This window comes from Sus scrofa, chromosome Y (assembly GCF_054392235.1).
Source record: "Sus scrofa isolate SSC_HxYL_T2T_F1_AM1 chromosome Y, Sscrofa_HxYL_maternal_Yorkshire_Landrace_v2.0, whole genome shotgun sequence".
NCBI lineage: Eukaryota > Metazoa > Chordata > Mammalia > Artiodactyla > Suidae > Sus > Sus scrofa.
In genome coordinates, this window is record NC_139402.1 from 6,462,497 (window position 1) to 6,487,263 (window position 24,767).

Sequence of the window (24,767 nt, forward strand, 5' to 3'; positions counted from 1 at the left end):
GGCGACAGACTTGGTAATTATTGTTTTATCTGACAATGATGTAAAAACGCTGTTTTGCAATGGTCTATCATGACACCAATTTGGAGACTACAGGTCTGTTTTGTAGAGGCTGCTTTCTGAAAATCTGTGATTCCATCATTTGGTGTTGATCATCCCCCAGCCTTACATTTAATTGTTTAAGATGTTGTGACTTCCATTATAAGGATTTCTGAGTATTTAGGGATGCATATACCTACACGTGTGTGTGTTTCATTTAAATATTGGTACGCTATCCAAAGAAAACCAAATGAATCCAGGTACATGGATTTTCATGTTTTTCTTATATAAAAACTTTTTTCCCCCCTAGTGCAGGGAGACATTTGTGGCCTATCAGAATGGAATTTTCAAGAAATAAACCACCCTTATGTCCCACCAAGGCTGCTAATAAAATGAATTAGGATCACAATCTGAGAACGTGCTCCTGGGTACCACTGTACAGCTTCCCGAAGGCACAAGAAACCCAGGGGTCACAGTCAAGTACAGAAAAAAGTGTCAAGCTGCCCTCCTGTCTGCACGTATTTAATCCATAGCAGAAGAAAACCAACAATTTTATCAAGTAAAATTTAAATAGAAGAGTGCCTGTTGTGGCTCTGGGGGTTAAGAACCTGCCTAGTATCCATAAGGATGGAGGTTCCATCCCTGGCCTTGCTCAGGGGGTTAAGGATCCGATGCTGCTCTGTGCAGTGCAGTGGCGTAGATCACAGATGCGGCTCAGATCTCTGGCTGCTGTGGCTGTGGTGGAGGCCGGCAGCTACAGCTCTGATTCGACCCCTAGCCTGAGAACTTCCATATGCTGCAGGTGCAGCCTTAAAAAAAAAAAAATTTTAAATAGAAAGCAGAAGCCCCTTTGTTATTATCATTATTAACTTTCATTCATCACATGGCACATGGATATTTTAAATAAATCACTGTGCACTTGGGGTCTGGCATTTGGCATCATGTAGCCCTCTTTTTGCATCACAATTTCCTGTTTTAGCCCTTATGTCTGTTCCCCTTCTTGGCTGCTGGCTACTCCACTGTGGGAAAGGAAAAAGGTGAGTTATGGGGAAGGGGGGCGGCTGGAAGGGGGTGCCCTCAGAGGTGTCAGGTGAACAGCCATTCTGAGGCTGACAGAACAAGATTCTCAGAAACTTGTGGAGGAAATAGCCAGATGCCCTATTCTTTCAAAGTTAAAAAAATAATCCCAGGTTCTCAGTATTAGAGGAAAATGAGAGGGCACATGAACCATGATACAGGTGCATGGCCAGCACTGTGAAAACAGATCCTAATATTAGAAGGGGACATACGGGAGTTCCCACCGTGGCTCCGGGGTAATGAACCCAACGAGTATGAGGCTGCAGGTTCGATCCCTGGCCTTGCTCAGTGTGTTAAGGATCCAGTGCTGCCATGAGCTGTGGTGTAGGTGGCAGGGTTGCTGTGGCTGTGGTGTAGGCTGGCAGCTGCAGCTCTGATTCGACCCCTAGCCTGGGAACTTGTATATGACACAGGTGCTGCCTTAAAAAGGGGGGGGACACACAAAGAGAAGACAGAGCAGAGCAAGGGGCAAATGATACCCATAGGTGGTTATGGAGGAATGCAGCTAAACTGCAGGAGTGCTGGAATTCTCACAAAAGAGAGGTCAGGTGAGGACTCAGGCAGATGTAACACCCTCAGGCCATGGGAAGAACTTCCTTAGAGGTTTCAGGGTTATCACAGGGAGAACCATAAGAATGCAAGTAAAAAATAAATTAATTAACTAACAGCAATGTTAAGAGAACAGAAGGGGTGAAAGATATACTGGCAAAGTGTCTTTTCTTTTTCTCTTCTTTTTAGGGCTGCACCTGCAGCATATGGAAGTTCCCAGACTAGAGACTGAATCGGAGCTGCAGCTGCCAGCCTACTATGCCACAGCCACAGCAGCATGGGATCTGAGCTGCATCTGTGACCTACACAGCAGCTACAGCAATGCTGGATCCTTAACCCACTGAGCAAGGCCAGGGACCAAACCCACATCTTCGTGGATATTATGTCTGCTGAACCAGAACAGGAACTCCAAAAACGTCTTTTCCTGGAGCACTGTTTTTCGTGAAAGAAATTCAAGAGGGCAGCAAAAAGCAAGCAGGGTGATAATAGGCACTTTCAGGGAAGTTCCACTGTGCAGCAAAGGGAGCTCACCACTCCCTTGACTTCAAATTAAATTGCAAACCAGCAGGTGCCTTCCTGCTTCGAAGGTAAATAAAGGGAGATCCAAGCATTTTAAACCTCAGGTGGGGGGGACAGCTTGTGACCAGCTACAGAGCCTTCAAAGCCAGCAGAGGCTGACTCCAGACTTCTTTGTTTCCAACCCTTGTGTTCTAGGGAAGGAAGAGGATACAAAGCACTGGGAATGGGTGTGGTGCCACATTCTTTACTTCCGGGGGACAATCTGTCAAACAATTTGATTTTCTTTCTTTTGTTTCCTTTTTTTTTTTTTTTTTCTTTTTTTAAGGGCTGCACCTGCAGCACATGAAGTTCCCAGGCTAGGGGTTAAATCAGAGCTGTAGCTGCCTGTCTACACCACAGCCACAGCAACGCAGAATCTGAGCCGCGTCTGCAACCTACACCACAGCTCATGGCAAACTGGGATACCCAACCACTGAGCGAGGCCAGGGATGGAACCTGCAACCTCATGGATATTAGTCAGATTCATTTCCACTGCACCACAAGGGGGACTCCCTGTCAAACAATTTGAGACCATTCAAGAAAAATTCCTCCATAGCACCTAAATATTTGAGGGGAAAAACTTTCTTAAAGCAGCCATGGTGTGAAAACAAAGATGCATAGATCTAACTTTTTGACCTTTCTGAAATCTTTGCTATTGCCTTTTTTTTTTCTTTTTCTGTAAATGCTGCTAAGAGGCAGTTCTGAAACAGACAACAAAATCTAATTAAGACACTTTTTTCCTGCATTTCGCTGTGAGCCAGAGACAGTCCTTTGAAAACCTTATTTTGGAATCAGTATGTGTGGAAAAAAAAGAAAAAGATTTTAAAGAAAAACAGTGTTTCCACCTTTCACAGGAGAAATTAAGAAGACCAGAGCTCCGAGATACAGTATTAAATTACAAAATAACCTTGGGAAGGAAGCAAAGAAATCATACATGCACATTTTAAAATTTCATTTTCTCTTCTTGTGACCAAGCCAAAAAAAGGGGGGAAAAAAAAGGAAAAAGAAAAAGAAAATGGTGAGTTTCCTTGTAAATGGCATTTTGATACTCACATCCTATTAAGAAGCTTTTACACATTGTCTCCCAGGCAATTTGCAAAACTCTACATGGTTCCTGGGATTAAAAATGACAGTGGCTGCCCACCAAGAAGAAAATAAAGAAGCACACAGAGGTGTACTCACTTCAGATAAGGGGAAGAAAAACAGGTTGAAATGAAAAAGAAAAAAGAGAGAGAGAAAGAGATATAAAATCATGCATCAAAGTCGAGCTAAAAAACAAAAAACAAAAAATACCTTCATCTTCACCACGGTCGTTACTGCTTATATCATCAGCATTTTTCTTTGTGTTGGCTCCTGAGGTCATATTGAGAAGGAAAATAAAAGGGGGGAAAAAAAGAGAAAAATTCAAAAACCACAGGTTTGCAAAAAAAAAAAAAATCAGAAGAAAGAGAGATACTACCCAGTAAAAGGAAAAAAAAGAAAAAGTCATACAAAAAGTTGAATGCTGTTACCTCTGAATCTCCAAAACATGAAACAAGGAGATGCAAAACGCATGTTAACATAAAGATGTCAAGAAGAACAAATTCAAAATGTTAACTTTCCAAAAATATTAGATAGCCTGTGAAAATGCAGTTGGGGGGGTTACCATGATACTACTGCAAAAAAAAAAAAAAAAAAAAAAAAAAAAAGGGCGAATGTGAGTTAAAAAAAAAAAAGAAATTTAAATTATTAAAAAAGGGTTTCTCTTGGTTTAAAAAGAAATGTATATGAAGCCTTCAAATGGCCCTCTAATTTTCACATGGCATCATTGAGACACATTTTTGAAATGTCACTGATATACGCTGCTAGGAAATTCCATAATGTAAGAAGAAACACATTTAAGCAAGAAACAGGAAAGAACTTTCATCCACATTTCATAAACCACATCAGTTGCATGCATGAGAGCTTTGAGGCACACCATTGCCAACAAACATTGTGTGCTCCTGTTGCTCATTTAAATCCCACGAATTTCAGTCAGGAAGGTTCACCATTTCCTGTGGCTCAAGAGCAAACGAAGGCACCTTTGTTCTTATTGTCAGTAAAGACACTACCACTTTCTATACGTATTTCTTAAGTCAAGATAAAACATTCTAAATCAAGGTTTTCTTTGCTGGAAACACTAAAATTCGCTGGAGTGTTATGGCTCTTTGTTCAAATAAATCAAGGCACCTACCTGGATGACCTGAAACATAAACCACCTTGAAATGTCCTTGAACAGGGTTTGGGCGGGAGGGGGGCGGGGAGATGGAGTGGGAGTCTGGGATTAGCAAATGCAAACCAATCCACAAAGGATGGATAAACAACAGGTCCTCCTGCAGAGCACAGGGACCTCTATTCAGTATCTTGTGACACATCATGATGGAAAAGAAGGTGAAAAAGAATGTCTCCATGTGTGTGAATTATTTCGCTGTACAGCAGACATATTAATGCAACACTGTAAATCAACTCGACTTCAATAAAATAAATGTTTAAAAAATTTCCCTGTAGGCAAAATGAACCTTTGCCTTAACCATTACCCGTCTCCAGCGCCCAGCAACACACACACACAACACACACACAACACACACACACACCAAAAAACTCTTAAGCTCTCGGCATGCCATGAACTAACTTTGGTTTTTCGATTTTGCAGATACAAGAGGCCAAAGCCTGGAATTGTTTAATTCGCTCAGGTGCTTGCTTTCTGGCTTTTTTTTTGAGGGGGGGGAGGCGCAGCACCTGTGGCATATGAAAGTTCCCAGGCTAGGGGTCAAATCAGAGCTACAGCTGCCAGCCTACACCACAGTCACAGCCACACAGGATCCAAGCCACATCTGCGACCTCTACTGCATCTCATGGCAATGTCAGATCCTTCACCCACGGAGCGGGGCCCAGGATCAAACCTGCAACCTCATGGAGCTTCGTTGGGTTTGTTCCTGCTGAACCATGAAGGGAACTCCTGCCTTCTTTTGAAAGACAGATGCAGCCCACAGGTGTCAAGTATGCATTTGTGCCTTCTGAATAAGTTGAATTGTGGTGGTTGGTTAAAATGGTCTCTGCCTTCCTCTAAGGTGCTGGGATAAATGGGACAAGGAAAAGGTAAACTGGTCACAACACTTTTTTTTTTTTGCCGTTTTGGGTTTTTTTTTTTTTTTTGGTCCTTTTGTCTTTTTAGGACCACATCCAGGGCATATGGAAGTTACCAGGTTAGGGGTTCAATCAGAGCTGTAGCCGCCAGCCTACACCACAGCCCCAGCCACGGGGGATCTGAGTCATGTCTGCAACCTACACCACAGCTCATGCAATGCCGGATCCTTAAGCCACTGAGCGAGGCCAGGGATCGAACCTGCATGCTCAAGGATATCTTCACTCACCGCTGAGCCATGATGGGAATTCCAGGATCACAACACTTGTACCTGGAAAACTTCTACGTGATTCAGAGGGGCTTCCACGGGTTTGGAAACCAAGGTTTGAAGGTGCTATTTCTGTAGGTCTGAAAGGGTTGACTATTGGTCAGTTTCTTACAGATCACCAAGCAGATCGGGGAACCTGGGTGGAAACCTGATTCCCTGTACTGGTTGATTTTGTGAACTTTTAAATATTCCCACTGTCGACAGTTTCAAGCTACCAACATCAAGTCAGCGATGACAGCTTGGGAAAAAACAAAAATGCCCAGGACCCCTTGACACTCCAGCCTATGATTAGTTTCATCTTGTCTACCTGAAGCCAGAACGGAGTCTTCTAGGAGACAAATTTTTCTCCTTAAAACTCATTCATGCCCCATCTCTTAGAAAATACCATGACCCAGATGTGTCCACCGATTACGGTCATCAGCCTGATGGGGAAATGGATTTCTGTCTGAGAATGCCACGGCCCTCCAAGATCTAAAATAAACTTAGGGAAAAAAAAAATTCAACCCTGTCAAATTAGCTGCCCTGTCTTTGGGGTTTGTTATGGTCAAGGTGTATCAATATGAAAGAGCGCTTTTATAGCTAGTTTTATAGCTAGCTGGTGGACTGGATGTAAGGTTAAACTGTGTTAAGAAGCCTATAAGAAATGCCTTTCTTAGAGAACCAGGCTGCACAGATGACAGAATGGAAGTGCTGCTGTGAAAAACGAGTCCTCCTCTTTTCTGAAAACAATTTCAATTTTTTGGAAGATTTTATAAGTTTCTATTGAAACAGGTCACCTCTTCTCTGAAAGAAAGAAAGAAAGAAGGAAGGAAGGAAGGAAGGAAGGAAGGAAGGAAGGAAGGAAGGAAGGAAGGAAGGAAGGAAGGAAAGAAAGAAAAGAAAGAAAGAAAGAAAGAAAGAAAGAAAGAAAGAAAGAAAGAAAGAAAGAAAGAAAGAAAGAAAGAAAGAAAGAAAGAGAGAAAGAGAGAAAGAGAAAAAAGGAGTTCCTGTTGTGGCTCAGCAGGTTACAAACCTGACTAATATCCATGAGGATCCAGGATTCCATCCCTGGCCTCAGTCAGTGAGTTAAGGATCTGCTGTTGCCCTGAGCTGTGGTGTAGGTCAAAGACGTGGCTCAGATCAGGTGTTCCCATGGCTGTGGTGTAGGCCGGCAGCTGCAGCTCCAATTCGACCCCTAGCCTGGGAACCTCCATATGCTGCAAGTATGGCCCTAAAAGCAGAAAAAGAAAAAGAAAAGAAAAGAAAGAAAGAAAAAGAAAGGAAGGAAGAAGAGAGAGAGAGAAAGAACGAAAGAAAGAGAGAAAGAGAGAGGGAGAAAGAAAGGAAGGAAGGAAGAAAGAAAGAAAGAAAGAGAGAGAGAAAGGAAGAAAGAAAGAAAAAGAGAAAGAAAAAGAAAGGAGGGAGAGACAGAGAAAGAGAGAAAGAGAGAAAGAAAGAAAGAGAGAAAGAAAGAAAGAAAAGGAAAGAAAAAGAAAGAAAGAGAGAAAGAGAAAGAACGAACAGAATTTCTGTGCTATTGTCTAGAAGGTTTTGGTAGGTGGTTTTCTTAGAAGCTTACTTTGAAAGTAACAATAAATCTAAGACCTGTAGTTGCAGATAAAAAAAAAAAAAAGAATAAAAGATCATAGAAATCCTGAAAAAAAAAAGAAAGAAAGAAAAGGAGAAGAAAAGAAAAGCTACTAGAAAAATTAAGGTGTCGTCAAAAGATGTGGAATGGATAAGAGGGAAGAAGTGTTCTCTGATTAAGCTGAGGCCCTCCTAGAAAATGTGTGCCTTCAAAGTCTGGCTACTTTTCCTCATCCCAGTGTTTCCCCAAAACATGCAGTTGGCTCTGAGAAAGCAGGTGCATGAGGAACCCATCCTTGGATGGCACCTTTCCCATGAGGCTGTCTTTATATCCCTGCCTTCTGAATCTTCCCCTTAAAAAACCCTTTTGCTTTCCTCGCTACAGCTGGCATCTCACCAGCAGCCCCGTCGGGCTGTCTCAAGCCCAGACAAAGCCCACTCTGCAAGGTCTGGGGTGAGTTCAGTGTCAGCTCGCTTTACCAAGACCTCTTTCTCAATGTCTGAAGGTTCTCGGTCCAAGCCTGAAATGTGATTCATCTGAAATTCTTCCAGAGCCAAGAGGAGAGGCAGTATTTAGGGGAATTTCCCCCCAAAGATAGAGGAAAATGTTCTACAGATTAGCAATGCTTGGAAAATTTGCATGACCTAGTTACATCTGTGATAACGGCAAGGAGGAAATCTCTTGGACTCCTTACCAAGAGGAAAAATCATAGATTTCTGTTTTTTTTTTTTTTTTGAGACAATGTAAGGAGTTGTGCAACCATCAGCATCATCTAACTTGAGAACATTTTTATCACTCCAGAAAGATGGCTTGTGTCCAGGTGTATGCACTCAGTGTTTCCACCCTTGGTGTCACCTAGTCAGCTTTCTAGATGTGCCATTTCTACTCATTTCCAGCACATGAATGCATATAATCGTCTTTCATATCCTGCTTCTTCACTGTGTGTGATGTTTTCAAAGTCCATCCATGTTGAAGCACTCATCAATATTTTACTCCTCTGGAGCTCCCGTCGTGGCTCGGCGGAAAGGAACCTGACTGGCATCCATGAGGGTGCGGGTTTGATCCCTGGCCTCGCTCAGTGGGTTAAGGATCTGGTGTTGCCTTGAGCTATGGTGTAGGTTGCAGATGCAGCTCGGATCTGATGTGGCTGTGGCTGCGATGTAGGCTGGCAGCTACAGCTCTGATTGGACCCCTACCCTGGGAACCTCCATATGCTGCATATGTGGCCCTGAAAAGATAAAAAAAAAAAAATCATTCCTCTTATTCATATGGACAAATAACAGCTCACTGTATGGATATACCACATTTTGTTTATCTGCTCGTCTGTTGACTGCCATGGGCACTGTTGCCCCTTGGTGGCTAGTATGATGCTGCTGTGAACACTGATGAGCCCTATTTTTTACGGATGTATATTTTCTTATGTCTTGCGTGGATACCAAGGAGCAGCTTTGCGATGTTACATGGCGCATGTATGTTCAGTACTTGAAAAAACTGCCAGACTGTTTCCCAAGACAGGTTCATCACTATAGGTTCCCATTAGCAGTGTACCTGGATTTCAATTTCCCCATCTCCTCCCTAAGACCTGTTACTACCTTTCTGATTATCAGCCTCCTAATGGGTGTGAGCTGGTGCCTCTGCGTGGTTTTAATCTGCATTTACCCAATGACTTAATCACTTAAAGCGCCTTTTCCTGTACTAGCTTCTTCGGTGGGATGTCTCTTCAAAAAATTTGCCCATTTAAAAACTTGAGTTCTGGGAGTTCCCGTTGTGGCTCAGCAGTTAACAAATCCAACTAAGAACCATGAGGTTGTGGGTTCGATTCCTGGCCTTGCTCAGTAGGTTAAGGATCCAGTGTTGCCGTGAGCTGTGGTGTAGGTTGCAGACGTGGCTCGGATCCCGTATTGCTGTGGCTCTGGCATAGGCTGGCGGCTACAGCTCCGATTCGACCCCTAGCCTGGGAACCTCCATATGCCATGGAAGTGGCCCAAGAAATGGCAAAAAGACAAAAAAAATAAAAAAATTAAAACTTGAGTTCTTTCTTCCTTATGCTTGAGTCATAGGAGATCTTTATATTGTTTAGAGACAGGGCTTTTACCAGAAAGAAGATCTGGAAATCTTTTCTCCCAGTCTGTGGCTTCTCTTTTGATTTCCTTAATGATGTCTTTTGAAGTTGGAGTTTTGAATTTCTGACGAAGTCCAACTTGTGGATTTTGTTTAAAGTTCATGCTTTTGATATCACATCTAAGACATTCTTGCTTACCCAAGGCCCCGAAGATTTTCTTTCTGTGTTTCTGTCGCAGATGTTTGAGAGTTTTACTTCTTAGGTTTTTCATTTATTTTGAGTGAAGGCTGGTGCATACGAGGTGAGGGCTGAAATGCATCTTTTTGCATATCGCACTGTCTCAGCACCACTTACTGACAACACAATCCCTTCCTTGATGAAGTGTGGTGACACTATTACTGCAAGTCAATGGCCTATAAATGTGAGGGTTTATTTTCTGGATTCTGTAACTACATCTCTTCCTATATTTCTATCCACGTTAGTACCCTACCGTCCAAGCTTTATAGTCCATGTTGCAAGAGGGACAAATAAGTCCTCTAACTTTCTTCTGTGTTCTTCAAGAGAGTCTACTTATACTAGGTCCTCTGACTTTCCAGGCAAACCTTCCAACATGCGTGTCAACTGAAATCAAGAAACTAAAAACACCCGCTGAGATTTTGATGGAAATTATTGGCCAGACTACAATTTTACATTAATTTTACACAGCAGAGTCTGACCCAGAAACATAATTAGATATCGCCTTTCATGTTCTATGTATATTTAATTCCCCACCCCTTTGTTCTTTTTCAATAAGCTGCTGCAATATTTGTTCTCTCAAATATAACAAATTAGATGGTCTAAAAACCAACCGAGTTCTCGTGAGGATGTAATTTAGTTACAATCATGAACTATGTAAATACAGGTATTACAGGACACAGAGAAAGAGATTCTGCTGGAATTTATGCCACAGAAAATCTATCTCACACCTGCCAGAACGGCATCTCCAGGGCCAGAGAGGCCATGAGTTTTCTCCTGATGCCCCAAAAGCCAAAATGATATTCCTTTACATTCAATAATTAGCATCTCCAGCAAACCCCAGCAGGGAAAAAGCTCTAAATATTAAACCGAATATTTAAATAACTTCAAACAAATGTATCGCTCTTCCATTATTAAAATTTAAAATGGTGTCATTAATAAAATATCTCGACGTCCCTAGTCCCTTGACCTGAAGAACGCCCATCTCTTTTTATACCTCTTCTTGGGATGTTCCCTTTTTTGCTCTACCGACATTTTCAAGAGTCAACCTATTTAGAATAGCACCTCATATCATAAACCTAAGAGGATCCTTTTGTATAGAATTCAGAAGAAAGGGTAGGCCAACCACATCAAAGGAGAAATAAAAGTCTATGGGAAAAATCTCTAGATGTTGCAGTTAACATCTTAAGGCAGGCAAGTCATTTTATTTTATTTTTTTGTCTTTTGGGGGCCATAGCCACAGCATATTGAAGTTCCCAGTTTAGAGGTTGCATCAGAGCTGCTGCAGCGGCTGGCCTATACCACAGCCACAGCAAGGCCAGATCCGAGCCTCGACTGCAGCCTACACCACAGCTCAAGGCAATGCCGGATCCTTAACCCACTCAGCGAGTCCAGGGACTGAAATAAGGTCCTCACGGAAACAGTTGGGTTCAATCCCGCTGAGCCACATGGGAACTCCAAGGAAAGTAATTTTATATTTTGAGGGTTTTTTTTTTTTTTTTTGGCCACACTAATGTCATGTGAAAGATCCTGGGCCAGGGATCGGACTCATGCCAGAGCAGCAACCTGAGACACAGCAGTGACATGGATCCTTAACCACCTGCACCAACGGGGAACTCCAGTAAAGTAATTTTATAATGATTCTTTTTAAAATGCACTTATGTATGTCACCACAAACATAGGCAAATGGTGTTATGGGATCACATTATCTCTGCAAGAAATAAGGATATAACAGAATCCAGGAGACCTTTCAAATTATTGCTCTTAATGCAAGATATCATATTAAAAATGTATTTATCAGTTCCTATTAATGTTGGTGTTTTGTTGATTTGGAGGTCAAATTCCAAGTCCCACTTAATTTTGTTATCTTTGGTCAATATCTTAAGGAGTCCCCTGGTGGCTCAGTGGGTTAAGGACCCTGCATGGCCACTGCTGTGGCTCAAGTCACGACTGTGGTGAGCGTTCAATCTCTGGCCCAGGAACTCCTGATTACTGCAGGTGTGGCCAAATAAGTAAATAATAAGTATAATAAAAAGAGTGTGTCAACCAGAGATCCTTATACTACATGAAGTAAATCAGAGAAAGACAAATACTGTATGATACCACTTCTATGTAGAATCTAAAATAGGGCACAAATGAACCTATCTACAGAACAGAAGCAGACTCACAGACATGGAGAACAGACGTGTGGTTGCCAAGGGGGAGGGGGAGAGAGGGGGATGGATGGGGAGTTTGGGGTTAGTAGATGCAGATTATGATATCGAGAATGGATAAGCCATGAGCTCCTGCTGTCCAGCACAGGGAACTCTATCCAATCTCCTGGGACAGACCAGGATGGAAGATAATATGAGAAAGGGAATGAGTACATCTGTATGACTGGGTCACACTGCTGTATGGCAGAAACTGACACAACACTGTAAATCAACTACACGCTAATAAAAAACAGAGTGTGTCTGTGCATTATTTTTCACATAAAGGAAGTTGTGTAATGAGTTATGAGGGAAATAAATGCTTCCTTGGCCAGCACAGATAGATATGCAATTGATTAGCTAGTTTCTAGGTCCCCGAGGAATATGTATTTAATCTAATCAATACTGGGGGGAGACCAGGGAGCACGGACGATGCTTTGGGCTCAGTCCCTCCAGGCGCTGAATGAGACCTGCCTCACTTCCAGCTGTGGATGCCTCACTTGGTTACTCACTGGTCCACCTGTTCCTTCTCTAAATATGCCCTGAAGTTTTCAATACGATGGCCGTGGCTAGGTTAGGAGTTGCTGCTGCTGAGACACCCATCCTGAAGGAGGTCCCTCCCTCCAGAGACAGACTCAGAGAGGCTCATCCAGATGCCTGCATCAATTGACAGTCCTCTCCCGTTTGGGAGTTGGCGAGGACATGAAGGTGCTTGCTTGCGGGGGAGGTGATGGGTAGCTGAAGTATGCATGCGTGAGAGCCTATTAGCAAAGGAGGTGGGCTGCTCTGAGTTGGACCAGGGACAAGGGAGACGACCCCGGGGAGGGGAGCAGAAATGGAACTCAAGGGAGATACCTCTTCTGTCACCCCTGCACCTTGACCACTGACTGTACCAGGGATAAACACTTGTGCATGAAAAATGCCCTGTGGCCGCCATTCTCAGTAAGCAGGATGCTGCAGCCAGCAAGCCAGCTGCCCTGGCAGCTGACCCCAAAGGTGCACCCTGCGGGGATAAAGGATGGAGAAAACAGGATGCTGGTCCTGGATAGTTAAGGTGCATGTCAAAGTGATGATTTCAATGAGCCCAGACTCTTGTATCTTCATATACATAGAAAAAGCCCTGGAATGTCATAGAGCAATAGGTTAAGAACCTGACTGCGGTGCCTCGGGGTGCTGCAGAGGCATGAGTTCAATCCCCAGCCAGGTGCAGTGGATTAAAGGATCCAGTGTTGCCACAGGGTCGGGGGTGGATCCCAGCTACAGCTCAGATTCAACCTCTGGCCCAAGAATGTCTATGTGCCACATGTACAGCCAAAAAATTTAAAAAAAGAAAGAAAGAAAAATAGAAAAGAAAAAGTCCTAAATTCACTAACTTGAGGTCTCTGGTTTTTCTTTAATTAACAGTAATCTTTAGGGCGGGGGCAAACATTATTTTTAAATTTTTAAAACATTTTTTAAAATGAAGGTATAGTTGATTTATAATGGGCCAGTGCCTCCTGTAATCCTTTGATGTTCTGCCTGCCTGATTTTTGGTGCAAAAACTCCTATATTTCCTGGCTCTTTCTCACCTCTTGGAGCTGCCCCTAGACCTACCTGAGAGGCGGTCTTCAGGGCTTATGTCCTTAGCAAGTCCACCAAATTAAAAATAACTCTCACCTTCCAGGTTGAGCTTCTTGTTTTTTCAGTCAATGCACTTCCCGTGTAAATGGTAAGATACCTTCTACCCTCCACGCGAACACCAATGAGCATGGTGCCTGCCAAAGATGACATCAAACATTTTCTCCGAGGGTCCTTCCAACATATGCGTGCCCTTTGAACAACTGGTACCTACAAAAAAGCTCCACTTCTGCATTTGAAGAAATGGGCATGGCTGACCTACTCTCTCATTGCTCCCCCCTGCCCAGAACATCGGAATCAGCACAACTTTGATGACTCACAAAAAGACGTGTACATTTGGGAAGCCTATTTAAGAAAAAAGTCCACAAAGAGGTTTATCCGAACCAGCATCTGGAAGGGTCTTCCGTTTTTTCCTATACGCCATGACAAGGCAGGATTGGCCACAAAGACCTAAAGACCACGCTTTTGTAAGGTAGGAGGGGGTTTTGCAGGTGACAGGAAAGCCTCATGAAAGACATGCTCTGTAAGTGAAGTGAAGAGCAATGCACTGCCCTCAGGTCATCATTTTGAAAATAAATTTGAAAGCTATCCCTGAACTGGAAGAGTGCTACTCTGAAATATATCAAGAGAGGGAAAATTCCTGACTTATAGGAGGTGGTTGATGGGTCGAAGTTTCTCAGTTCTACAACCTTCCCTGTGATTCTGTGAGCTTGTGTTCCCACCATGTGGACTTGAAGGGCTTTATGATTTGTTTTCCGAAAAGAAAAAAAAAAATGATGATGGATTAGTTCCAAGCCTGGGAAACCCAAGTTCCTGCATCTCTGGAGTGCCAGGAACCAAGTATAACAGTGGGACACAGACAAGCATCCCTGTGGATAAAGACTTTGGTCTGAGGAGCATCCAAGGGACCTTGAAGCTGACTTCTGACTCAAGAAGCTCCCAGCTGAGGATAGACCAGATTTCCAAACAGTCCAGGAGTTGGAAACAACTCGTCGTAGCTCAGCAATAATGAATCCGACTAGTATGCGTGAGGATGTGGGTTCGATCCCTGGCCTCGTTCAGTGGGTTAAGGGTCCAGTGTTGCCATGAGCTATGGTGTAGGTCACAGACAAGGCTCAGATCCTGAGTTGCTATGGCTATGGGTGTGGCTGGCAGCTGTACCTCCAATTCGACCTCTAGCCCAAGAACTTCCATAAGCTGCAGGAATGGCCCTTAAAAAAAGAAAAAGACAAAAACAACAACAACAACAAAAAACCCAAACTCAACCAAACAAAAGATTTCTAACCCAAGAAGCATAGGCAAAATAAAGAATGATTTAAAATGCTTAGATCTGCCAGTACAGAGGTTCCCAGAAAACTAAAAGTAGAGCTACCATATGATCCAGCAGTCCCACTCTTGGGCATATATCCAGACAAATCTTTCCTTTAAAAAGACACATGCACCCACATGTTCATTGCAGCACTATTCACAATAGCCAAGACATGGAAACAGCCTAAATGTCCATCAACAGAGGAATGGATAAAGAAGGTGTGGTCCATATATACAAAGGAATACTACTCAGCCATAGAAAAGAATGAAATCGTGCCACTGGCAGCCACATGGATGCAACTAGAGATTCTCATACTAAGTGAAGTAAGTCAGAAAGAGAAAGACAAATACCATATGATATCACTTCTATGTGGAATCTTAAATATGACCTGAATAAACCTATCTACAAAACAGAATCACAGACATAGAGAACAGAATAGCGTTTGTCGAGGGTGGGGTGGGGGATGGAGTAGGGGAGAGTTGGATTAGCAGAAGCATATGTTTAAATATAAGATGGATAAACAACAGTCTTCCTGGAGAATACAAGGAATTATATTCAATATCCTATGAGAAACCACAACGGATAAGAATATGAAAGAGAATATATATGTGTGTGTGTGTGTGTGTGTGTGTGTGTGTGTACACACACACACACACACGTATAATGGAATCACTTTTCTGTATACTTGGAATTAACACAACATCATAAATCAACTACACATCAATAAAATAAAATGCTGAGATTTGGGGTCATTTTTTGTCTTTTGTCTTTTCAGGGCTGCACCCACAGCATATGGAGGCTCCCAGGCTAGGGGTTGAATTGGAGCTGCAGCTGCCAGCCTATGCCACAGCCACAGCCACGCCAAATCCGAGCCGCATCTGCAACCTACACCACAGCTCACAGCAATGACGGATCCTTAACCCACTGAGCAGGGACAGGAATCGAACCCGCGTCCTCATGGATACTAGTCAGGTTCATTAACCACTGAGCCACAAAGGGAACTCCCAGGGTGGTTTTCGTATGCAGAAAAGCTAAGCAAAACACCAGCCTGGACCTGGATCCACTCCTCAGAGAATCACACATCCCTAGGGCTTTTGGACTCTGCCCTGCTCCATTTTCCTGCAAAAGTTTTGCCTGCTCTGCATCCTCCAGTTTCCTTCCCACTCATCCTCCTGCTTCCCCTGCTTTATGCTTCCACTAAAGTCCATTCCCTCAGAAAGTGATTCCCCGATCATCCCAACTTTTCACTCCTCAACTACCAGGATTCCTCAGTTATTCTTGTGAGTATAAATCTGTCTTCAAAAATGTATGATACCTTATAATATGATCGTGTGTTTAATAACTTTCTCCCCATAAGATTGTTGGCTTCCTGAGCCCAAAGACTTGGTCTATTTTGCCTTTTTTTAAAAAAAAATTTCTTTCATTGTATTGCTAAATTTGCAATGACTTCCAAAATATTCAGCACAAGTAAGTCACATGATACTCAATGTCCGATGCATCAAGGATTTCTTTCTTTCTTTTGTTGGCTGCCCCTGGGGCATATAGATATTCGTGGACCAGGGCTTAAATCTGAGCCACAGCTGCAGCAATGCCAGATCCTTAAGCCACTGTGTTGGGCCGGGGAGAAAACCAGTGCCCCCACAAGAGACAAGCCAGATCATGAACCCACCACACCCCCAACGGGAACTCCAAATCAAGGATTTTTAACCTCAGGCCCACAGCTAATACGGGTGGGAAAAACGGAGATGCTCCAAGGTAGTATGTATAACTAATTAAGTAGAGAAGCGAAATGCAGAACTTTTAAATCTGATATTTAGAATGGCGATTAGATTATCATTCATCATTACTTGGCCATATCAAGGTTTTGATTTGGGTGGTTGGTTTGGGAGCTTTTTGGTAGTTGTTTGTTTTTGCTTTGTTTTTCCTTATTACATATTGTTTTTCTTTCTTTTGTCTCTTGTCTTTTGTTGTTGTTGTTGTTGTTGTTGTTGCTATTTCTTGGGCCGCTCCCACGGCATATGGAGGTTCCCAGGCTAGGGGCTGAATCGGAGCTGTAGCCACCGGCCTACGCCAGGGCCACAGCAACGCGGGATCCGAGCCGCGTCTGCAACCTACACCACAGCTCACGGCAACGCCGGATCATTAACCCACTGAGCAAGGGCAGGGACCGAACCCGCAACCACATGGTTCCTAGTCGGATTCATTAACCACTGCGCCACGACGGGAACTCCTGTTTTTCTTTCTTAAATATAAGAATTTTGCTACTTAAATATCCATATGAGATATAAACTCCAATTCCAAAAGACACATGCACCCCTATGTTCACAGCAGCACTATTCACAATAGCCAAGACGTGGAAGCTACCTAAATGTCCATCAAGAGAGGAATGGATAAAGAAAATGTGGTACTTATACACAATGGAATATTACTCAGCCATGAAGAAGAACAAAATCATGCCATTTGCAGCCACCTGGATGCAACTAGAGATTCTCACACTAAGTGAAGTCAGAAAGAAAAACAAATACCCTACGTCACATATATGTGAAATCTTAAAAAGGATACAAATGAACTTATTTTAAAAACAGAAACAGACTCAAAGACCTAGAAAACAACTGTATGAATACCAAAGGGGAAGGAAGGAGTTTTGGATTAACAAACTACGGTATATAAAATAGATCAACAAGGATCTCCTATGTACCACAGGGAACCATATTCGGTATCTTGTAATAAGCCATAATCTGAAAACAATCTGAAGAAGAATATATAAGTACATACATGCATCTATGTATAATGGAATCACCTTGCTATACACCTGAAACTAACACAATACTGAAAATCAACCATTCAAAATAGAAAAAGAAAAAAAAAAAGGAATTTTGCCAATTCATTTATCTTGGGGTGTCCTTTCAGGGAAATTGAAGGCACATGCTTGTGATTATATTAAAAACAGGTCTCATTTGTTTTATTACTCTGGCAGTTCAAAACACCTCCCTGGAATAATGGAAATAATAAGAGGGGTGTTTTTTTTGGGGGGGGATAGGTTTTTCTTTTTCTCTGACTGCCTTTGGAAGACAGAATGAGAACAAAATATGCAGCAAGGATGCTTCCTTTCTTGTGTCACTGGAATTAGGATAAATTGATTTCACAGTTTCTATGGTAGAAATCAAAATCAATCTCAAACTTTACAGGTCTCTGATATATGTCTATGCTTCTTATTAAAATCTCAGGGCACTGCTTAGACCTGCAGAAGCATTCTTTTCTTATGAACATTGTTATTGAAATATTTCGGTTCACAGGGATAATAGACAAATCCTGTTAGATTTACATCAATCTCTCACATTTTTATTAGCCCTTTTGACTGACAGAATATATTACCTCCCCCAGCAACATCCCTGAGCTGGAGATTAAATGACAATGTGTTTAAAAAATGAAACTAATTTAGTATTGAATTCTGCTTGACGCTTTTTATGCCTCTTTATTTAGAAAACTCACGTTGAAAATGAAATTGGCTTTGGTTTGCCCTGAGACACCTCTTGAAATGGTGTTGTTTTTAAAAAATGGGCAATAAACTTTTGTTTACACACACACACACACACACACACACACATATGTATACACACACAAATAAACCACACATATTTTCCTTGCTGAGAGCATCTAGAGGATTTTGAGTTCTGTTTCCTGGTGTTCACTGTGATCAAAAGCTTTCTTTTTTGGGGGACAGGGGTGTGTGTGCATGTAGCATGCAGAAGTTCCTGGGCCAGGGATCAAACCATCATCCTAGCAGCAAATGGAGCCTCTGCAGTGACAACACCAGATCCTTAACTGGGTGAAATACCCGGGAACATCATCAAAAGCTTCCTTATGGAGTCAGAACCTACACCACTGACTAATGGGTGGTTGTGGTGTGGGGGACAAGAGTTACAAAGAGGTAGGACCCCTGGCTTTGGTTCCTTTTGCCACCGATGCCAAACAATAGACTGTCCACCATTCAAAGTGGCTCACAGATGTCTACCAGGAAAATCAGTCAAGCTGTCTTTGGCTTTCCATGTCCGTGTCACACACAAGGGGACCTAGTGAGCAAGCAACTCCCCCCAAAAAATTATCTTAGATCGATACAAAATCATCTCACTTGTCTGTGCCTGAGTCTGCCATGTGGAAGATGCAAATCAAGTCTTAAAGACTCTAAAATGTGTATTTTAACCTCAAAGACTATCAAACATATATATATATATATATATATATATATATATATATTTTTTTTGTCATTTTGCCATTTCTTGGGCTGCTCCCGCGGCATATGGAGGTTCCCAGGCTAGGGGTCGAATCGGAGCTGTAGCTGCCAGCCTAGGCCAGAGCCATAGCAACTCGGATCCGAGCCGCGTCTGCAACCTACACCACAGCTCACGGCAACGCCGGATCGTTAACCCACTGAGCAAGGGCAGGGACCGAACCCGCAACCTCATGGTTCCTAGTTGGATTCGTTAACCACTGCGCCACGACGGGAACTCCATCAAACATATACTTTTAAGAATCACAAGGTGGAGTTCCTGTGGGGCTCAGCAGGTTAAGGACCCGACATTGTCTCCATGAGGATGTGGGTTCCATCCCTGGCCTCACTCAGTGGGTTAAGGATCCAGCATGACTGCGAGCTGCAGCGTAGCTCGAAGATTCATCAGCTTGAATCTGGCGTCGACCTGCAGCCGCAGCTCCAATTTGACCCCTAACCTGGGAACTTGTACTGCAGGTATGGCCATAAAACAAACATCCCCTCTTGAGACTCACTGTCTAACTTTGAAAACCTTGGAAGACCCAGTCTAAGTACCAAAGACCATATGGCAGGCACCTGCGGTCTACTGCACAGGAAGAAACCATCTCTTGATTCGTGTATCCTGGCATCATTCCATGGGTGCTACCAACTACACACCGCCTTGCATGTCACTTATATCACCAAGTCACTGATACGTCCCAGCATCCCCAAGAGATCAAGTGCATAAAGATTCTTATTTATTTATATATATTTTTGCCTTTTTTTTTTTTTTTTTTTTAAGGCTGCACCTGCAGCATATGGAGCTTCCCAGGCTAGGGGTCGAATTGGAGCGACAGTTGCCGGCCAACGCTACAGCCACAGCAACGTGGGATCCAAGCCACATCTGCAACCTACCCTGCAGCTTATGGCACTGCTGGATCCTTAACCCCCTGAGCGAGGCCAGGGATGGAACCCGCATCCTCATGGACCCTCATCGGGTTCGTGAACTGCTGAGCCACGAAGGGAACTCCCGCATATCGATTCCTTCTTGTGCAACTAAAACCACGTAGCAGAGGAAGCCCCGGATCAGGCAGGTACCGTCAGGAGAGCCTGATAGCATCATGGTAATTATTATCACCCTGAATTTCTAGACGATTCAGGGCTGAGACCTCATGAAGGTGGTGCTCTGAGTTTGGTCTTCGCTTTGTTTTGTTTTGGAGCAAAATCCCATCTGGATTTTTAAGGCAAACAATGATCCCAGCATTTTGATGCTTCTCATCGAGGGAGATCCTGAAAGCATCCTTGGGAACTGGAGAGGAAAGGTGGGGGGTGCCTTCATGTTTTTCTTGCTTTTCTTAAAAATCAATCAACTTAGATTTTAGGACAGTTTTACGCTGTCAAGAAAACATGTAAAGACAGAGGAGAGCATGGCCCCGTGCCTCACACATGATTTCTTCTGTGACTGCATCTGACCTTTGTCTGATTTCTGTGTTATAATGAATGAGCCAATAGTGAAAAATTATGATGGACCAAAGTCCATGCTTGATGTAGGATTTCCTTCGTTTTTTACCAAAGAGCCTTTTTCTGGTGCCAAGATCCCACACGCCAATTTAGGCGCCGTGTTCCTCTTAGATTCCTCTTGGCTGTGACAGCTTTTCAGACTTTTCCAGTTTCTCTTGACCTTGACAGTTTTGAAGAGCATCCCCAGGTACTGTGCAGCCTATCCCCCAATTAGGGTTTGTCTGACGTTTGGGGGATTAGACTGGGGTTATGACATTTGGGGGCAGAGGGTCAAATGCCACAGGTCAAGCGCCCTCCACATCACATCCAGGCGAGGGTGATGCATTGTTGCTATGCTGATACTGACATTGATCGCCTGGCCAAGGTCACGTTGGCCAGGTTTCTCCATAGTAAGGGACTCTTTTTCCCTCCTTCCCATTTTAGACTCTTGGTAAGAAAGCCAGCATGCAGAAAGCTCCAGATCCAAGAAGGAGAGATTCATCCTCCAGTGCCTTGATGGTAGGGGGGTGAGGGTTCTCCGTAAATGAGTTCGAATGCTGCTGCATGGGTGGTTTGATTTACAACCCCCAGGAGAGGGAGAGGGAGGTCGCCTGCTTCCTCATGAGACCCATGCCTTAATCCCCAGAACCTGAGAATATGGCACAGCACAGGGCCCTGGGGGATTAAGTCTGCAGACACAATGCAGGATGATCCTCAGCTGACCTTCACATCAGGAAATGACCCTGGATTATCAGACGGGCCCAATGTGCTCATCACCAGAATCCTTGAGAGTGGAAGATGGTGGCAGAGGGAACTGAAATTCGAGAGATTGGAAACTGCTAAACTGTTCAGTTTTGGGTTGTCGTTGTTGGTTTTGTGTTTTTCAGACTGAGGAGGGTGCCTTGATTCAAGAAATACAGGTGGTCTCTATGATTTAAAAAAACAAGAGGCGTTTCCTGGCAGCCTAATGGTTAAGGACCTGGCATTGTCATTGCTGTAGCCCTGGTTCCATCCCTGACCTGGGAACTTCTGCATGCTGCAGGCATGGCCAAAAGAAAAGGGGGGTGGTGGGGAAAGAGAAGCAAATAGATATTCCTCTTGATCCAACAAAGAAACTCAATCCTGTCTCCACACTGATTTTTGTCCAGTGACCCCCATTTTGCATTTTCAAAACCATACGATAAAGTTCTGTTGTTTGAAGCCAGTAACAATGTGGTCATTGGTTACAGCAGCTATAGGAAATTCATAGTTCCTGTTTATTTTTCTAGCCATTTCTGACCACGTGGGATTATAGGTGTGGATTTTAATCCAAGAGTACTTTAGCTTGTTCCTCAAATTGTTCTCGCGGTGGCCAGTGAGAATGCTTTTAGCTGGCTCCTGTGCCTTTTTGATATATCCTCATCGTTGCGGCTTTTGTATGGTTGTTTTTAGCACTGTCTTGCTTCTTGGCACTAGAAGATATTCCAGGATCATCTGTCCATTTTCAGTCCCATTTCTAGAATGTGCCATTTCTCTAGGACTCGGTTCCTTCCACCTGGCATCTGTATTTTATAGGTCAAGAAGCTGAAGCAGATCAAATGAGGGTGGCTGGCCTACAAGATGTTAGAACTAGCTGGTGACCCAGCCAATAGTGACATAATAGGCTTTATAGTATCCAGGTGTATCTATAATACGTGCTACCCAGCGAAAGAGTGAAAACAACCACTTTACTTTTTTACCCGCAGACTGTTGGTCTGGTACTACAATGGTTATTTCATTATGGGACTTTCAGTAACTAAATTGTCGAGCTCGCTTACTAACATGCAGCCCCACTGATCCCTATACATTGTAAGCATCACTGATCCCTATACATTGTAACCATCAATGACTGATCCCATATATATTGTAACCATCACTGACTGATCCATATACATTGTAACCACTACTGACTGATCCATATACATTGTAACCATCATTGACTGATCCATATACATTGTAACCATCTGAAATGTTGCCAGAATTCTTTCTGCCTCCACTGTGCAGATGAGACAACTATAGCTTAAAAAAAAAAAAAAAAAAGGGAAGGGAAGTAACTTGGTCCAGGAGATTAATGTGTCACCGTTTGAGGATGCAAACTCAGAACCCAAACCTATCCCAGCAACACAGTGTCCCCATGCAGCAAGCAAAGAGGGAGAAGCAGTTGACGTGAGGTGGGAGGTTGGTCTCTGGCAAAGTGATTTTGTTCTGCTCCCCCCCATCAATTATGAATCACAATGATTGATGGCATCCTAGTTGGCCTAGTACAGAAAATGAAAATTAAACCTAAGTAACTAAGCACATAAAGGAAAACTGTTATTTGGGGAAAGGCAAAAACTAGGTGTTGGAAATGGTGTTTCAAACATGACGTTGCGTATCATCTATACTTCATTTTTTTAATGCAAAAAAAATTTGTTTTTGAGGAAGGATGGAGAGAAAACGTAAATATAAAAAGACCCATTTGACTGGGTGGAGGGTCTCTTCATCATCAGAAAATCATTTCTCAAGTAAAGTCCATTCTTAGGCAAGATGGTACCACTGGGCTTGAAGGAAAGAGTGATGTTTTGAATACAATCCAAAGTGTTAGCTGTAAAGAGATTCATAAACTATTTGAGTCCCTGCCCCAAGGACTCGGAATCCTTATGTGATGCTGTGATCCTAGAATATGACCCAGTTTTATTAAACACATCCTGATAATCTCCAATTTGCCTCCCTTTTAATATTCTTGAATATGTATATTAGCATGATATTGCTTCCAAAATAATACTGGTTGGTGATTGCAGGAGGGGATTTTTCTTGCACACAAATGTTTAATCCCATAGGCTTAATGACTCTAAGCCAATCAATCCATTCTATGTAAATCCATAAAGCATTTGCTTCAGGCCAAGATTGAAGCTTAATCTCTCTCTAGGTGTTTACAGATTTATGCAAAATGAGCTCCATTTCTGAAACCATGTTCTTTTGAGAAGAGCAGACAAAGTCATTGTGAGCTTAATTAATTTCATTTCTTTGGTAATTGTACGCAATCTGAGGTATTTATGAAAATCTCTCTAGGTTATGGATTTGGGTGATTATTATTTGTTATTATTATTTTCCACTGAAGAAAGAGAAAATAAGTAAGCCCAGCACCAACTATTTCACAGCATAAAGTGAGTTAATAAGAAGATGGGAGACCATGTGGAAATATATTGAATTGCCGGTCCTTCACCCAAAAAAACCCATTCTCCCTCTCAAGGTTGCAGCTGCTTGCTGGCTAATATTCCAACCAGCTTTCAAGAGCTGGATGAAAACTCTTCTCTGCAAAGATCTTTTGGATGACGTGACCAGCCAGTACGGTGTCCAGGGGGCATCTTGGGATGCAAACCTCCCAACTAAAAATGCTCATGAAAACAAATAAAACGTGAATGTCACAGTGAGCCTGGAACAGCGGGAAATCTATGAAGGCACCTTGCGGGTTTCTCAGGACCCCGTTCATGAAGCTGAAGACAGTTCAGTTCCCTTGGCATCCTCGGATGGCCCTACCGCACCAGGAAGCGGTTCAATAAATCTGATGGGAAATCCATCAGTGGATATGCCACATCTCCCCTCATCCCTGCGTTCAGCCACCAATAGCAAAGAGAAATGGAAACAGCCATGCGTGGACTGCAATAGGTGAGGGATCAGGAAAAGTCTGAGAAGTCCGGGGAAGTGTGTCACACTCGGCACATACAGAGCATCTGAGTGTTAACACACAGATAGGGGCCAGGCTGCCTGGGGATGGGCTTATCCTAAGCAACCAAATGTGAGAAGGAGAGAAACAGGTCAATGATGGCAAAGAGTCTGCATTTGTAAGGGGACCACAGGAAGGGATATAGGTGGTCTGGGGCCACCCCACTTGGCTGGACCCCTGGGCCAAGGGAATGGCCACTCATATAGGCACTCCCTTCTGCTGGCAGACACCTTATCTGGGTCAATCCCAACATGTTCGAAGATGAGGAAAGAGAAAACATGAGACACAATGTGTGTTTTGTGGGGAATCAAAGCAGAGCAGGACACAAGATAACCACAGCCTTACGAAGACTCTATGGAATGCTGAGATAACTCTCTTGCCCTTTTTCACAGAGCAAGAGAAGATGGAGACTGCTCGGTCCAGAGGCATGAAAAGGGACCAACTGGAGACTGAAAGAAAAGGCTGAGATGCTAAAAGCTGCTGGTTGTAGAGCAAGCGTAAGGAAGGAATTAAAATCCACATCTTTGGGAGGAAAGATGTGGCTACAAATATGTGCCTGAGATCTGAATGTAGGGAAATAGACACTGACGTACAAAATATGACAAGAACTAAGTCCTGAAGGGGAAATGCAGAATGCATGGCATTTATACATTGGAACATCTTGA

General features: G+C 43.2%; 1 protein-coding gene across 18 annotated transcripts in view; it reads right to left on the reverse strand.

The window, feature by feature from the left end:
* The window catches only part of LOC100624109 (neuroligin-4, X-linked), a 401,261-nt gene that overhangs the window by 149,087 nt on the left and 227,407 nt on the right, over positions 1-24,767 (reverse strand). For 8 of the 18 annotated variants that reach the window (XM_085008969.1, XM_085008971.1, XM_085008970.1 and 5 more), the window contains one exon: positions 3,514-3,573. The exons of the other annotated variants lie outside the window; for them this stretch is intronic. In XM_085008969.1, the coding sequence (XP_084865095.1) occupies positions 3,514-3,573 (60 nt within the window). The remainder of the gene's footprint in view (positions 1-3,513; positions 3,574-24,767) is intronic. 18 annotated transcript variants of the gene reach the window in all.